At 34.9% G+C, this 16,777-nt stretch overlaps 3 protein-coding genes and 1 pseudogene across 9 annotated transcripts; all 4 read right to left on the minus strand.

Annotated features, from left to right (window-relative positions):
* Positions 1-67: 67 nt before the first annotated feature.
* LOC104701920 (uncharacterized) lies at positions 68-5,377 on the minus strand. Of its 3 annotated transcripts, none has more exons than XR_015561031.1 (12): positions 4,967-5,377; positions 4,553-4,689; positions 4,282-4,446; positions 4,092-4,191; positions 3,970-4,000; positions 3,831-3,858; positions 3,597-3,749; positions 1,909-3,511; positions 1,609-1,816; positions 637-1,471; positions 481-543; positions 68-377 (listed from the first exon to the last, which is right to left on the minus strand). XR_015561031.1 is itself a non-coding variant. In XM_010417684.3 (11 exons), exons 2-11 carry the CDS (start codon positions 4,618-4,620, stop codon positions 313-315), a joined length of 3,456 nt encoding a protein of 1,151 aa, XP_010415986.2. In that variant the 5' UTR covers positions 4,621-4,689; positions 4,967-5,368; the 3' UTR covers positions 68-312. The 3 variants fall into 3 exon arrangements, 1 of the variants encoding a protein (XP_010415986.2); XR_015561030.1 differs by having other exon boundaries at positions 637-1,522; positions 4,967-5,368; XM_010417684.3 differs by having other exon boundaries at positions 637-1,816; positions 4,967-5,368.
* A 3,050-nt stretch (positions 5,378-8,427) lies between these two features.
* On the minus strand, positions 8,428-10,316 carry LOC104701921 (uncharacterized). 2 transcript variants are annotated; one of them, XM_010417685.3, is made up of 6 exons: positions 9,876-10,316; positions 9,648-9,732; positions 9,487-9,554; positions 9,350-9,406; positions 9,031-9,239; positions 8,428-8,843 (listed from the first exon to the last, which is right to left on the minus strand). In XM_010417685.3, exons 1-5 carry the CDS (start codon positions 9,963-9,965, stop codon positions 9,042-9,044), a joined length of 498 nt encoding a protein of 165 aa, XP_010415987.2. In that variant the 5' UTR covers positions 9,966-10,316; the 3' UTR covers positions 8,428-8,843; positions 9,031-9,041. The 2 variants fall into 2 exon arrangements, with proteins under 2 accessions (XP_010415987.2, XP_019083307.1); XM_019227762.2 differs by lacking the exon at positions 8,428-8,843 and having other exon boundaries at positions 8,863-9,239.
* Positions 10,317-11,030: 714 nt separating this feature from the next.
* LOC104701922 (putative complex I intermediate-associated protein 30) lies at positions 11,031-13,678 on the minus strand. 4 transcript variants are annotated; one of them, XM_010417686.2, is made up of 8 exons: positions 13,472-13,678; positions 12,885-12,949; positions 12,524-12,637; positions 12,281-12,337; positions 11,870-11,961; positions 11,668-11,748; positions 11,458-11,556; positions 11,031-11,364 (listed from the first exon to the last, which is right to left on the minus strand). In XM_010417686.2, the coding sequence occupies exons 2-8, from the start codon at positions 12,934-12,936 to the stop codon at positions 11,173-11,175; spliced, it is 687 nt and encodes a 228-aa protein (XP_010415988.1). In that variant the 5' UTR covers positions 12,937-12,949; positions 13,472-13,678; the 3' UTR covers positions 11,031-11,172. The 4 variants fall into 4 exon arrangements, with proteins under 4 accessions (XP_010415988.1, XP_087312581.1, XP_087312582.1 ...); XM_087456455.1 differs by having other exon boundaries at positions 12,507-12,637; XM_087456456.1 differs by having other exon boundaries at positions 12,507-12,637; positions 13,055-13,527.
* Positions 13,679-14,733: 1,055 nt separating this feature from the next.
* LOC104701923 (auxin-responsive protein SAUR78 pseudogene) lies at positions 14,734-15,707 on the minus strand (annotated as a pseudogene).
* Positions 15,708-16,777: the final 1,070 nt, after the last annotated feature.

A 16,777-nucleotide genomic window follows, 5' to 3' on the forward strand; every position in this document is an offset into this window, starting at 1 on the left:
ACAAAAGAGAGCTAAACACTTGATCCTAAGTTATGGAAAAAGAGATTTCGTTGCATGCGCATCAAAGTATAAGAAGGCCAGAAACAAATTGGACTCAAAATTGCCAAAATCACGATGTAGGTACAAAAATTCGGATAAATGATAAATCTTGTTCGCTAAACAAAATGTACACAAACAATCGACAAAATTACTAAGCCGGCTGATAAGGACCCATCTGAGTTATGGTACCAGAAATCTTGTGTTACCCACCAAAAGAATCTGACTATTTTCTTTCTTTACCTGCGCAGCCGTGCAAGATTTTTCTTAATCTCTTTATCTTGGCTTTGCATCATTTCCTTTTCCCCTGAATGTGGAGAGCGAGAAGAACGACTTTTGCGCTGTAAAGAAGAAATAATATAATTCAGAGGAAGATCAAATGAAGAGAAATCTTGCATTCAGCATGAGTGAATAGGCAAGAAAAAAGGAAAAACAAGTTTTGACCTTTGAAGTTGCTTCCAGACAGTTGATGATCATCTTTCAGCTCGGATACAGAGATATTGGAGGCTTGAAAAAGAAACATGAGAACAACCAAATACGTAAGAACTCGCGATAGCATTAAACTAAGAGCGGTTAAAAAGCAAATATTATTAGAACTACCTTGTTCAGGGAACTCGCTCTCATGAAACCCATCCTCAGAGAGATGACTTTGTAGAGATCCCATTCTCGACTTTCTTAAATCCTCTGATGATCGATCCGCAAGGTCTCTCCTATCTTCAACCTCATCATCTCCTTCAGAAGTCGTTACAGATACCCAATCCATCATCAAGCTTTCTGCACCGCGGCTTTTTCTTCCAAACTTTAGCAACCGTTTAAACCCTTTACTTAAATCCTTCTTTGACTGGAACTCAGACGTGTTATTAGCAGCAGCAGCAACGGTAACAGGACTCTGAGCCGTTCCCCATTTCTTTCTCATCCGAGAACTCCATGACGCAGGGCTTCCCATGGGAGAATCCACAGAAGCATCAACATCAGACGAGTGCTCATGAGGATAGCTGAATGAGTGTTGTAGGTTTGCATTCCAAGAAAGAGGACTTTCTCCAGGTGAGTCCATTAATGAGGCAGCAGTAAGAAATGTTGGAGGCACAGTGGCAGGCAAGAAACTACAGTTATCTTCTCTTGAATGATCAACTTTCTCATACACCTCGCTTAGTGTTGGATTTCCATCCTCAAAACCTAGTGCTTCCTCTTCTTCATCATCTCTAACATCATTCTCCAAGACCTCTTCTGCATCAGCTTCAGGATCATCATATTCTTCATTTCTTAGACTCTCAGATATATCAGAGTTCACTCTTAGAGAGGCCTTCATATCATCGGAGCAGAGAGTGGAAAATTCTGTGAAGTCTATGCTCCCAGAAGAGCTTTTCCTTAATGATCGAGGTCTTTGGAGAGGTGTATCTTCCTTGATATTCTTGGTGCGACCACTACTTCTCACCTGTGATCGCATAGTAGTTTTGACAGCTAAAGAAGATGGTTTCGTGTTTTCCTTTATAAGTTCAGAAAAATTAGGAACAGATTGTGCGAGTGACTTGTCTGATCTTCGCCTCCCAGAAGAGGTGTTTGAAACTTTACCTGATGGTTTTGGAACCGATGCTGCAGTTCGCGGGGTAATAGAAGAAGACATATTCCTGTTGTTGGGCTGAGGCTTTCTAGCTTGGGAACTCCGAGAAGCAATGTTGCCAACTGATTGTTGTTGTCCACTGGCTGCTTTATCTTTCCCCCGAGGTTTCTGTTCAGAGCAGTCTTCATCTTCTTCGCTCTGAAATGAGTTTATAGGATGCTGCCAAAAAGACAGTCTCATCAATATAACACGTCTTAACAATTCAAGAAACAGAAGAAGAACATTTCGAAGTGGACCTAATGCTAAGGTACCTGGTACTTTTTCGTACTTGACCGAGAATTAAAAGACCTGAATTTCTCTGCACGCTGACGAGTACTTGATAGTGAATCTTGTCTCTCAGACGAAGATGCAGACAATTTAGCCTTCATCTCAGTCCTACTTTGCTCAAGAGCCTCTTGCATAGACTTCAGTTTTGTTTCCTTCTCACCTTTTTTCAAACTCCATTCTTCTCTCAGTTTGGCATCCCTTTTCTTCATATACTTCTCATAAAACTTTCCTTTAGAATCATCCGTAAGACTAAGGTCCGAAAAATTCCTTCGCAGTGCCTCCCCACCTTTGTCTTTATCACCAACCAAGGGAGTCATGAGCTTTGAAAGATCACCAGAACCGCCACCAAGAGAAAGCCTTTGGTATGCAACCCCTATAGAATGATGAGATGGCTCTGGCTGCGCAACTTGGGTTTCACTTGGCTTACCACGTCTGGAAGAACTTGACTGATCCCCTGGAACTCGGAGTTTATGCTCAGCAAAAAGCTTTTCAAGCTCATTTGCCTTCACTTTCAACTCATCATTAGCCCCTGGATTATCCTTTGACAGTCTTGTCCTCTGTATTTGATCCACCGATGAAGTTGGAAACCTATTACTGTTAGCTCGAACCTGCCTGCTCTCCCCATCGTCATTGAATTGTGGTTTCTGAGATAACACTGGTTGTTCCTCTGATGGAACCACTTCTTTCTTCTTGATCCAGCCAAAAGAAGATCTAGACTGCGGTTGAGAAGCCAAATCCCCCTGAAAGCTAGCTTCTATATGGGCTGACCGAGATCGTGCATGGCGTGAAGGAAACATGGCTGATGATTGTGATACATTGTTGGCTTTGAGTTCATAACCCTCCTCTCTCTGTCTGGATTTAGCATCACTCATGACATTCAGAAGCCTACCGACATGACTATCAGTCTGGTTTTGTGAAGCAGAAGAGTCATTTGAATCAATCACTGATCTGGACTGAGCATCAGAAGTATCTTCAACTCCTGAAACTGAACTCTTTTCAGTAGTGACTCTTCCTCGAGAAGCTTCGTCATACCCAAAGTTTTCGGAGTCACTCTTCAGCTCATATTTGACCTCATCGCTCTTTTTAAAGCTTTCATTGAAATCAGTTAGACCTGTGGTATGAGGAACAGACGAAGAAGTCGAAGAGGGATCCCCTGAGACACTCTCCAACTTCTTTTCCGATGTCAAATCAATGCTCATGTCACTCACAATACTGCTTCTTCTCAGGACAGGTTTCTCATAGGAAGTAAGATCCGAGGAGTGTCTCCTCAGCTCGGTAGATTTAGTAAGAGCTACAGGTTTGGTTCCCACAGAGTTTGAGTTTTCCTTCTGTTTGTTTTCAAAGAGGTTAATCCTATCTTGCACACTGAGTCGTCTTGTGTGTTGGCTGGTCTTAACTGTAGACGAGGTTACATCCAGAGTTTCATCATTTTTTTCCTCTTCATTCTTTTTGGTACTTGTAGTAGCAGCACACTGTTGCATTTGATGTTCTCTTTCATTTGCCGCATTTTGCTTCGGGTGTGTGCCATCTTTTTCGATCAAGTCTGGCCTTTTCTTCCATACTGAGATATATTTGCTGCATGCTTCACTGAAAGAAATATTCCAATTAGAACAAACAACAAAACATGAAAAATGGTTCAGAAATGTAAAGTAGAAAATAACAAAAGGCTTACTCCAATTGATGTGCACCAAATTTATAAGCAAACTGTTGGAGTTCGGAAACAGTATGAGGGTTGAAACCGCTAGCTGATGCATGAGAAATGGACATTGTTAAGTCCTTTTTAATAGCTTCAAGTCTTAAGTCTATAGCCCTTAAAAGCTCCTTCCTGAGTATAGAGAAAAAAACAAGTAATCAATGAAAAACTCTTTAAACTGTGATAAAGGCAGAAAAAGCAGAAAAGCTTTACTTGGTGGCATCTGCTGCGGCTCCATCATCTGAAACCGAAGAAAATAGGATTCAAATTGATGTTCAAGATCAATGTTCTCCGGAATTGCAAAAAGGACGGAAAAACAAAAACAAAACAACAACAGTGAAAGCAAACACACCTGATGCACCAAACTTTGAGTCTTCGCTCCGCTTTAAGAACCAAAGAAGACAACATAACATTTTAGTAAAGGTCAGTCAAGAATCACAACAAGAAGTTAAGTTTCAAAACAGTGGTTACAACCTGCGAGTATAATGTCCGAGCTGCTTCCAACTGCAACATCTCGGAATAATATGTATTGACCTTTTCCAGAACTTCTGGACTATTAACAAATTGAACAAATCTGAGAGACAAATGTCGGATGAAAACTATTAGTATTCCGAAAAAAGAAAGGCTGCTAAAAATGAACTTGAATTATCATTTGTTGTAAAACCTCTCTAATGTTTTTTTAGTGAACCAAGTGTTGTTGCTTTTCTCAACCTCCAATCTAATAGGTGACGCCTGTGATTCAAGAACTTTTAAATGATTGACAAAGGGTTCAATCAACCCGGAAGCTAGCTTCTCTGTCTGTTCATTACTTGATACAAACAGCTCACATCTGTCAAAAGAAACACACACACACACACACTTACTTGTTTATAAAAATAAAATAAAAACAAAAGTGGAAGAAATGAGGACCACTCTAAGAGAAAACATATACTCACCGTGAATGCTTTGGTGACAATTCGAATACCGCATAATCAAGAACCGTATCTGACCTCATTTTTTTCATAAAAACCACAGAGATATCACTGAGATTAATAGAATTCAACTGAAGAATCTCAAATCCATGCCAAGAAACCTGAGATATACAATAAGAGAAACTGTTTTAAGTAAAAAAAAAAAAAAAAAAGAAACGGAATATAAGGAAGAGAAAACAACACAGGTCACAGAAAACAGAGAAATCGAGGATCTAGTCCTCAGACACAGATGGTTCTCAGATCTGATTCTCACTACTAAAGTAAACCCAAACATAAAAATCCAAACTTGAAAACAAACAGCTTCAGAAATCTAAAAAAATCATGCAAAAAATCCACCACATTCGAGAAATGCAGGGTTTGATCAAAAAAAGAACATACCAAGATCCTCTTAGCCGATCCAGCATTGAGCTGGGGACCTTTCAAATCCTCAGTTTTTCTTAGCTTAATCGAAGTTCTAATTCGGCACTAGACGTCTTCAAGAAGAAGAAACCCTAAGAATGTTGTCACTTCACTACTGGTTTTGCTCAAAACAAAAATGCAAAAATCTTTCCTTTTTTCTTTTTTTTTTTTGCTCCCACTTCTCTGTGCTCTTTATAACCAAGCTCAAAACCAACACACTCACTCTCACACACACACACACACTCTCTCTCTCTCTACGTACAAAAAGACACTGCCTTTAGAGAGAGAAAATATGCGGAGCGTGTTTAGAGGCACAGAGAGAGAGAGAGAGTGTTTCCTTATTCAGACAGCTTCTTTTCCGTCGAATGTCGTCTTCGATTTGGAAAAACTAAAGATACAACCTCGGTGCTGAATTTACCAATATACCCTCAAGATGACAAGATCTTACACCGGTTAAATATCTAAACCGAGACAGCTAAACATCAAAACACCGAATCCTCTGTTACTTACTTGTACTAGCTTCTTTACTAAACCGATTTTCTTTCTACTTGATTTAGTGTTGATTATTTTGATAACCGATTTGTTACCATTGGGTATGCATTCTCCCGGTTAATGAGGGTAATCTCGTAATTTCATATGGGTAAGAAGCCAATGCTATACTATATAGTCTAGGAGGACTCTTCAGCTAATAAGTGAACATCAATTTAACAATAAGTTTTTTTCACCAAGAATAAAATCCGAATCCGAAAATCCGAACTGAATCCAAACCGAAAAAATCGGATAAAAACCGAACCGATATTGAGGAAATAACCGATTGATTTTTGTTTTCATTACTTTTGGATATCGGATTAAATCTGATCCGAACCGATAGCCAATAGATATCCGAATATAACCGATAATATAAGAAACAACTTTATAAAGATAGATGTATACGTAACTATATAAGATATACATGAATCATAGATATAGATATACACACCTAACTATATACAATATACACAAATCGTAGATATACTCCTATATCTATGTTATTGTTTACTTTAGTTTTTATTTTTTATCATTGACACGGTCTTATATCTCACTTTGGATGTTAGTAGGTCACACTTTTATGTATTGATATAATTTTATGTTAGTTTGAACTTTAAACTTGTTATTTGTTTTATTTCTATTTTTTCACATACTCGGTTAGCATAGTTTTTTTGGATACAATCGTATTAAAAAAATATCCGAATAAAAGCTTATCCAATAAATTTGGTTTAATTTTGGTTATCGACAATATATCCAACCGATCCGAAATTTGAATTATCCAAACCGAAACCGATCCGAATTTTTTAAATATCCTAATGGATGTTAGAGCCAATATCCAAAAAATCCGAAATCTGAAATATCCAAACCGAATCCGATCCGATATCCGAACGCCCAAGCCTAATTTTTAGAACTTGTTTATTAACTTTGTGAAATAGTGAAAAGAAAATATTAATAAAATTATCGGTTTTTTTTTTATATATATTTTTTTGATCAATGACCTCTTCTTCCTTTCAAAATCAAACCCTTCTCGAAGAAGGTAATCTGAAACCTCAGTGTTTTTCTGGTATAATCAAGTAAAGATTATAATAATAGTATGGTTCTGAAAAGATTTTGTTGATCAGTTAGGTGAGAAGCAAATGACGATGACAGTAGTTGCTGGCAATTGTATATACTCTATTTACCAATCAAACCCTAACATTAATTCTAAATGTAGCATTAATTTCTATTAGATGTATAAGAAATACTGTACCAAATCTCATTAATTATCTGATTAATTTCGGCAACGAACCTAATGTTTTGGATGTTTTGAGGGTGGTTGCCAACAATGCCACATGGCCACATCATTGCGTTTGTTATGATTTCTCTTTCCCTCCATTTTTGTTAGTATGATTTAATCAAATCATATTAGTTATTAGATCACCCACATCTTCTTAATTTTGTTTATACCAATATGACACAGATTCCGTACCATCCCAACTTAATTTTTGTGCAACTATATATAGAATTATTTGAGCTGTCTGAATTTACATCAGTACAAATCAAATAATGTTACATCACAAACGACACCTCTGATTAGATTTAAAAAAAAAACGTTTTCTGCATCTAACCAACCAAACACAACCATAACAATACGAATAGAAAAGCAGCATACCACAGTAACAAACATTTTTTTGCAAGGAAAAGCATTATCTGATCATATGAAAGATTCAATGTGTGCAAATCAAATAATGTTTTTCCTTGCAAAAAAATGTTTGTTACTGTGGTATACTGCTTTTCTATTCGTATTGTTATGGTTGTGTTTGGTTGGTTAGATGCAGAAAACGTTTTTTTTTTTTAAATCTAATCAGAGGTGTCGTTTGTGACCAACAGAACAAAAACAAAAACTAAGCTTGGACTAAACCAGTAAATCAGCAAGCAATGAGACACGATGAATGAAACATGAACAATAAAAAAGTATTAACTTGGTCTTAAGAGCCCATATTATATTATGGTTTGGATATATTGGACCTTAACGCACTCGACCTAGCTAGCCCACATTTTTGTTACACTAAAAAGTGTTTTGTCTTTTCTTTTCATTTTAGTCACATACTGATGCACGATAAAAAGAAATGGTCTATATCAAAGTAGTAAATTCAGTATGATGAGGAGCCAAAATCAGTCTGATCCACTCTAAATATGTAAGATTTGTACTCAAATAGTGAATACCAATTTTGGATCCAGATATCATAATATGATTTTTAAAAATTAAAGAAAATTGTTAAATATATTGAAAAAAAATAGTTTTACATATGTCAAGGATAAATATCCGAAAGTTGTCAAAAAAAAAAAGGATAAATATCCAAAAGCCACGCATCTTAATCCGTATTTTAAAAGGACTATGGAGATCACTAATTCACAACATAAATAATATACTATGTTCATAAATAAACATCAACAAAACAAACAGATTCATAAATAATTATAAAACTGAATACTGTAACATTATTTTACAGAATCAGAATTGATGCCAAACAAATTATAAAAAAAAAACTTTTAGGAACAAAAATAGGCAGCGGTTTTTACAAGTTGAGCAACTTTTATGTCAAATGTAAAGTAATGGACCAGATTCAGTGTAAAGGCCACTAATTATTCTCAACTTGTAATAAGTAATAACTAATAAGAACAAGTTTATGTATTATGTCATCCAACTTGTAATTTTGTTTATCATATAAAGTTATAGTAGCGTGTAACATGATTTTCAGTTTCTACACTACTATTTAATTTAAATGATATTTCGTTTTCATAGGGAGAAAAAAACGACTCGCAATCGCAGCCGCAGGTCTAAAGAAGATAGTGAAGATTTGTTATTTACGAAAACAAAAAAATGACAACTATCACAAAACAAAAAAATGAGTAGCTTTGTCACTTGATCCTACTTCCAAAAAGTTTATATTCCTCACGGCGAAGAAAGATACTATTTCCAATATTTTAAATTTTCTTATTACAGACTGGATCAAATCAAACTATCACATACGAGAGTTCGTGGAGATTCATAAGTTCTAAAATATCCAAAATTTCATCATTACAAATATGAATACGAGTATTCTAGCTTTATCGAACGCTAGATTCCTGTCTGTTGCTTTAATTTAATTGGGTTTTAGGTTTTCTTGTACACTTTTCGTATGCATTGTGTTTTAATGTAGTAGACACAAACTCATTCTCTCTCACGAACCTTACATACCTCAAAAACAAGGTTCAAACGACCTAGAAGGTTCAACTTATTGTATACATATACCATATCTTAGCAACACGACAACGGGAAATCTCGTCCATGGACCACCCTACAAACCTTTATGAAAACATCAATATTATGGTCAACATCGGTTTCATGATAAGTCTGAAAATAATTCTACAACATACGTTTTCATTTACATGCTTTTTTCTTATATACTAGTATATACATAGAAGAAAAAAAAAATACAAAGAAGTTTTAAGAAGAAAAAAATCAACAAGGATGGATATATAAACTAAAATACCTTACTAGAACTTATACAACCATAGTTTTGTCACGAGTGTTCATTTTGTTTGGAATATCATTTGATAAATCATCGCTGTGGACCGAAGTAGTAGATGTGCTACTAAATGGCGAATACGAAGACGAACGAGTTTTGATGAATTGATCGTTCACATCATCCTTCAACAATTCTTCAAACAACTCTTCAAATTCCTCTAAGCTTTCGTTCCCCTGTTTCAAATTATGGAAAAATCACACTCAGCACCGTTAACATCATCACCATAATAGTAACCAGTACTACTAAAAAATAAGCAATAGTAACGGAGTAATGATATGTTTACCGTAGATTGAGTTTGAGCCATTAGTGTCACCATCTCATTTATGAAATCAGCCATTCCCTACAACGCAATAAAATTTGTATTTATGGTCAGAAAAAAAAAATAGTAAAAATTCGTTTAGTAGCTAAAAGAGAACCTACAGTTTCGTCGTCATCACTATCATACGCACCGACGTCATACAGCAGCCTCTTGTTCGAATCCGACAAAACTGTTGTGAACACAGTTTGATTAACAAAACGGTCGGAACAGACCAATAAATCAATCAGACCCGGTTAAAGAGAAAACCGGATGAATAGTTTACCGGAGTAGGCTCGTTGAATGGATTGGAACTTCATCTTGGCTTCTTCTTTCTTAATCTCTTCATGAAACCGATCTGGATGCCATTTCTAACACACATAAAAAAAAAAAAAAAAAAAAAAGTAAAAACTAATATTAATCAACACAAAATGCAAAACCCGATCGCATTCAGACCAGTATAAAAAGAAAAAGCCAAAAAAGACAAAGAGAGAAAATATTGTGAAAAACCAACCAGAACAAGGTTCTTGTAAGAAAGTTTGAGATCTCCTTGTGTACATTCGTTGTCCAAATCCATAACAGCGTACAAGTCTTCCTTCTCCATTGATATAGGATTGAGTTAAAAGAGATATATGAAAAGAAGAGATCTTCTTTGGAGTTTAATGGAAGCAAAGAGAGGGAATATAGATGTGGAAGTTGATGTATGTATAGATGTTGTGTGGATACGCGTGGACGTGGAAGAAGAGAAGAAGAGAAGAGAAGGTAAAAGAAGCAGTGTGTTTTTTCTTTGATATTTTGGGTATCGTGCCTTCTTGTGTTATACTATAATACTATATATATACATATGGGGGTACCAAAGAATAATCGAGAAACTCGCCACTTGAACTAGTTGTTTATGTTTAATCTCGTTTTAGACATCATCTTTTAATAAAACTTTTTTAAGTATTAGTCTTATTTTAGTCATATCTTCTGAGTGCAACCAATTCGAACTTAGACGACATTTTTTCCCTAGTTTTGACAACTAAATGAACGGAATATTATGCAACTTTTTTATATTTAAAATTACGGGAAAAAAGTACTCACGTTTTCTTCTTAGGCTGGACGGGGAATACAAAAATATAAATATCAAAGATATGACTATTGACTAGTTTAGTTTTAGAGGAAGAATGAGAAACTAAAAGCAAAAAAAAAAAGAAAAAAAAAAAGAAAGAGTTACTTTCACTTTAATTTCTTTTTGACTAATTAGTTTAAACTTTTTAACAAAACATGATACATTTGCTTTTCATTCTTTCTTCTTTTCTTCTATTGTTTATCAACCATATCCAAAAGATTAATCAAGGAAGAAACATTTTTTCCACCCAATTGTAGACTTTATGTATAGTATATATTTGCTTCTAAATTAGTAGAATATTATGCATATCTCTACACTATGATCTTGCTAAAATTCAAATAAGGGATTTTGTATAATGAAACTTACATTAGGTCAAATACATTTGAAAAAGTTTGGTTCAAGAATTTAATTATATAACTTTCTCGCCACTTTAAGGTAAATTGGGCAACTTGCCATCCCATTTGGGACCAAATAGTATATTTTCTTCCTTTCTATTTAAACCAATCAATTTGCTGCAAGTCAATTCATAAGCAGCGTTTTTGGTCTATCAACTTGCTGTAAGTCAATTCATAAGCCTTATTATTGCTCATCAACTTGGATACGGTTTACCCAAATCCCGGTTAAACTAGTCAACCAGAGAACATATTGTATATTTTTAATGGTTTCTCAAATTGTTCATCAGAAAGCTTTTTCTTCATCTTCATGGCCTTCTCACTGCTTTGATCCAGTCAATTTCTACTCGGAAATCGCCTGCGCCTGATTTAGCTCCAATGAAACCACCTCCTTGTGCGTTAACTGATAGAGACATACCCACAACACGACCTGGATTCATCTCCATTTCTGCATCTATCACATTCCCTTTCCATGTTGGTAAGTAGCGAGTAAGAGGAACCTGATCAAGAAGAAGAAAATGTCATACTTGGGGTTACAACAAAAATCCATTTTTTTACACTGGTTGATTTGTAGAAGAAAGTATGAGACTTGCCTTAGCTGTATACCAGTTTCCCTTTGGAGCAAAAACAAAAGCCTGCCATGAGTTATCTTCTGCTTGCCCTGGCGAGTTCACCCAGTTCTCGGTATATATCTGAAATGGAATCGCAGTTTAGTCATTAAGAAACAAAAGTTGTACTCCTTGAACCCTTTTGTTTCATCTGGAGCAAAAGGACGTGAGTATTGAGAAGAGCATGAGACTCACAATAGAGATATAGCACCTTCCATCTCCTTTGAGCCTCAGGGCTATGGAATCATACCCGTCGAGATCAATAAAGCCATCAAACTACAGAAATGGAAAGGTGGTTTAGTTAAGTAAGTTGCGCTTTAAACTCACTCGCAACTTTGGTTTGAATTGATGATGTGATGATTAGTAATAAAATAAATATAGAAGCTATGTTTTTAACCTTCTTCGACCGCATTCCACAGAAACCACTCCGACTGATATTCCATTTTGAACCTTCACTCATTTCCGTAGAGAGATTCCCAGAGAAAACACCTATCAAGAAAAATTCATGATGAGAGTTAGAAACTATGGTGCGCATATCAAGAAATCTCATACTCTCAGCAGAGGTACGTTGTAGAACCCAAACAGCTCAACCAGGGAACTCGTAGATCAAGATTTTTCAAAAGATATAAAAAGTTTCTTGTTATTCATTAACGTTTCCATGCCTCCAGTTATGAGCAAATCATCACAATATGTACAAGTCAGAAAAGCATAGCTGTGTTTCAAGAATCTGCCTTGCACAAACTGGTTGTATCAGACCCAAGCCAAAAAGCAACAGACGGTAAGGCACACTTGATTAAAACATACTAACCAGTGCAATCTGATCCATTTCCTCCATCTTTAATTTCCAAGGAAGCCGAAGATAATCCTATAAAGTAAAATATCAACACGATAATGAGGAGATCAGATGAAGAGTAGTTATGCAGTGAATATATTCAGAATCTTTTCTCATCTCAGTAATTGTTAATATGAAGCAAAAGAAGATATCAAAACAGGCAATAGGTTCTGTAACGTGATTATGAGCAGATCCCTCCAACCTGTGTGCTCTAAGTACCTCCATATTCAGAATCAGAATACAAGTGCCATGTCTTAAGGTCTTCTTTTGAGTTGAACTTGAATATACACTTCTCTACAGGAGGTACCCATTCTTCGAGTTCCCAAGTTAGAGCTACAGAATGTACATTGTGAAAACATGTTAGAGACTAGCTAAAAGCATGCAAAGCAGAGTGAGAAAAGTTTGTCCCCAGCGAGACTAGTCTTGAAAAAAAAATATATACTTTCCAATCAAAAAAGCACTTGACTCTGATTACAAACAAGAATTAGTATTCATAGCAATTATATGCACACCAATAGCAAGAAATACAATCAGTTGAACATGGTAAATGAGGCAGCAGAAGAAAAAATGGAAAAAGTACCCTTCTTTGTTGCATTCACCGAAGCTTGCCACAATGATCTAAACCGTGACATAGTTGTGAGGTTCCTGGATCAACGAGAACAGCACTGACTGGTTAATTACTCCCCCAAATGAAAATGGAAAATACATTAATAACCCACAGACTGATAAGAAGTGGTTGCAAGTTCCAACCTTTATCACAAATTCTACTCAAAAGAGAGTCATGGAAGATCATCTCTTTGGAAACTCAAGCACAACGCAAAAACCCAATGATGTATTAATTTTATGCATGGAAGAGACATAAACAAATTTTACTGCAGCTGAATTCGGAGATGGAGCTAGGATCTTTTGAATAATCAAACTGAGAAGAACCCATTAATGGATTCCCTGAAAAACCTTACATTTGCCCATTGAGGCATTTCAACAAACACTTGGAAGACAAGAATTGGTAAAATCAAAGCAACCCATAGGCTCAAAAAACAAGAAAGACCAAAGAAGATCACAGAAACCAAAAATCAACCAGAATTGAATATTATCCTTGAGAATTCCACAGGAAACTGCACAAACAAATACAAATCATCAAGACAAAGGATGAGTTTTGGTTTTCACCTGCTGAAAGCTTTCAGATAGTTTTTTCCTTCTAACTCTCTTATTAGAGAGTCTTTTTTGCTAATCCGTTTTTATTGTTGAGACCTTCTCTTTAATTTAGAGTGTTTGACACACACTACAGGTTTGGTGCTTCTTTTAATCATGGGACGTGGAACATAAATGAAACATATCAAAGACAAGAGTCCATCAGTAAATGTGACATATCTTAATCTGATCATCATCTCTCTAGACTCTTTATCCCCTAGTTGTTTCTGCCACACCAAACGTTGTTCGGTTCATAACTTCCATCCATCACCTTGCACGGCCCACTAAGACACAGCATCTGTTTTTGTTTTCTTCTTCTAGTAGTAACCTGAGTTCGAATCCAATTTCTTCTAATAACCAACGTTGAAATAAACAGAACCCATAACAATTTTGCTACCAACCGAATTTATAAAACACCTATATAATACTAGTATTATAGTACTAGTACTATATAGGAGAGATGTAATGTAATGAAGAAGACATAAGTAGAAGAAGAAGAAGTCCCATGAAGTTTGCGGAAAGGACACACCGAGTGACTTGTCAATCATTAGCGTGTCGGAATCAATTAAGAAGCTTAATTAAAACTTGACAAAGAAACTTCTCTTCTCTTTGATTACTCTTTATTTATATAATGATTAGAGCTTATATAATGATTAGAGAGCTTCGTCTTCGTACTTAAATCTTATAAATTTAATTTTTGGTCTAACTAATTTATAAAGTCCTCTTCTCGCGTCCCTTTCGTCACCACCTCGGAAATTAATTAATATCTCTATAAATTTATAATGCACACATACACAATAATATTGGTAAGCAATGCCAATTAGTACTAATTATAAATTTATTATGTCGACTAATTTAATCTCGTGAGCTTTTAATTTATTTTTTTGTATGGCTGAAAGTTTAGGAATATTTGAAAATATATATATATATATATATAATATCTGCAAGTAGAAAGAAGAGTAGGGTCATGAGATTGGGACCAGGTCACCAACGCGTCATGAGAGCGACCCATTAATTTAAGTTTGCATTGTATTTTTCTATTTTTATACGCCGAAAAAAAAACTGTATTTGAAATTGATACTATACACAAATGTTATGATACGCACAAAAACTCCATGAATATTTGATGATATAAATCATTGCTAGTCATATTTTTTTATAGATAAATCAAAGAGAAAATGAATTTGGAGTCATCATATTATTTTATTTGTTTAATTGGCACTAAAGCAATTTCGAACATCATCAAAGGCCTTCTTTATTATGTCATGAGACTCATGACTCATAGAGAAAGATACGTTACAAAAATAGAAACAATAAGTTACAAAACCGCCACATTATAAATATATATATAGAAACAAAACTAACCAGAACACTAAGTTTGGTTTTCTCGAAATTGCTGAATTTTTTTTTTTGTTCTTAATCAAGAAAATTATTCTTTGTTGGTTTAAGAAACTACATATGCTCTTCATCGTAAAATGCTCAGAAAAACAGAAGCAAATGACATGGTTTAAGAGATCATGTTTGGATCACACACCGCATCGAATCAAAATACAAATTATCAGCAACAACAAAACAAGAACAAACAAAAAAAAGTAATATATATTATACGAAATAAATGTATAAAATCAATCGGTCCATGTCAATAAGTATAGAACTCAGCCAACTCTTCAACGGATCCTCCTTCTTGACCAGACTTGAGCATCCACAACAAGTGCTCGAACAAAACGACTTCACAAGCTACAACAATCTCACGATCTTGGTCGACGGATGATCTAGAAGATCGATCTACGAGTTCTTGAAAGAGCGGATGAGAGATGATGTCTGGTCTAAGCATGTAAGGTCTTCGTGTCTGACCAACATAAACCACATGGAGATTGCTGTCCTCTGAGAGCTCGTCGGAAACAGCCGCTGAAGAGGTTGAGTGGTGGTGGTTCTTGGCGAAAGAAGGCCATTTCTTCATCGCCGACTTGAGCTTTGTCAGCTTCCCGACTTTGGCCATTGCTAAATTGATGCTGAACTGTTTCTTGGATTTTAAACAAGAGAGAGTTGTTGAAATTAACTAGCTAGGGTTTATAGGGTTTATGAGGAGATTTTATATGTGGTTGATGTGAGTGTGTGTGGGGATCAAAAAATTATTGGATGAATAAGAAGAATGTTTGAGAGATGTTCTTGGGAGGAAATAACGAGGAAGGTTCGTGTATATATATATCGAGTGAGATAGAGAGAAAGGGAGAGACGACGTATAGGTGCATGACCCACCGATTGATGCATAACAGCTAAGAGCTAGAGATGAGGACATAAATGGCAAAACTAGTATCGTCTTTGCCCATTGTTTTTTCCTTTTTTTTTTGTATCTTGTTATTAATTACAAATAAAATTTGTAATAATTTTAATATTGAAATCAATTTTTCCATATTCATAAAACTATTTACATATATTTTTTTACATTTTTCAAATATTGAAGATGGAAATGATAATATAGTACGTAACTACGAGACACAATACAATTCAGTTTACTTTAGAAAAAATATTTGATTAGTAAGAAACCAAAGACTACTCGAAAACATTACATATATTAACCGTATTTGAACAATATGCATGCGAATAATTTCATCATGTAACTATCGACCATTTTTAGACGCTAACCCAAGTAATTTTAAAAAAAACAATTAATCGAGATTAACATGACAAAAACTATATATATACACACAAATATTATACTTTATATATATATATACTTTCATAAGGTCTATATTATATTTTCTTGCATGTAACAGTTTATTTCGTCTACGTATGTCATAACACCATATTAATGTTTATTGAATAAGGTTTTTTTAATTAGTAATCCTATAATATATTCATATATACATATAACAATATATATAGATATAAAATGTTTAAGATATATACGTATGTGCGGTGTGAGATGTGTAGGCGACCTCTTATTGCGTGTTGTTGTCTAATGATCGGACAAAGAGTGATGTTTTTAGATAACGATTACATCTTGTCCACAATTTTGTTCAATATTACCCGATAATGCTAATTTTTTGTCGTTCATATATACAAAATAACAAATATGGTCTTCATGACTTCCTTCTGTCGACTAATTTTTGTTTTTCTCAATTCATACGAATTACATTAATTAATTTATTATATCTGAATTTACAAAACCATTCGATCAAATTAATGTAGATTCGAAAACCCATATAAACTAATTTGACAGTATTTGAGGAAAAATAGGTTCTAGACATATTATGATTGTTTTTTTTAATATACAAAATA

This window comes from Camelina sativa, chromosome 7 (assembly GCF_030686135.1).
Source record: "Camelina sativa cultivar CO46 ecotype springtype chromosome 7, ASM3068613v1".
Taxonomy (NCBI): Eukaryota; Viridiplantae; Streptophyta; class Magnoliopsida; order Brassicales; family Brassicaceae; genus Camelina; species Camelina sativa.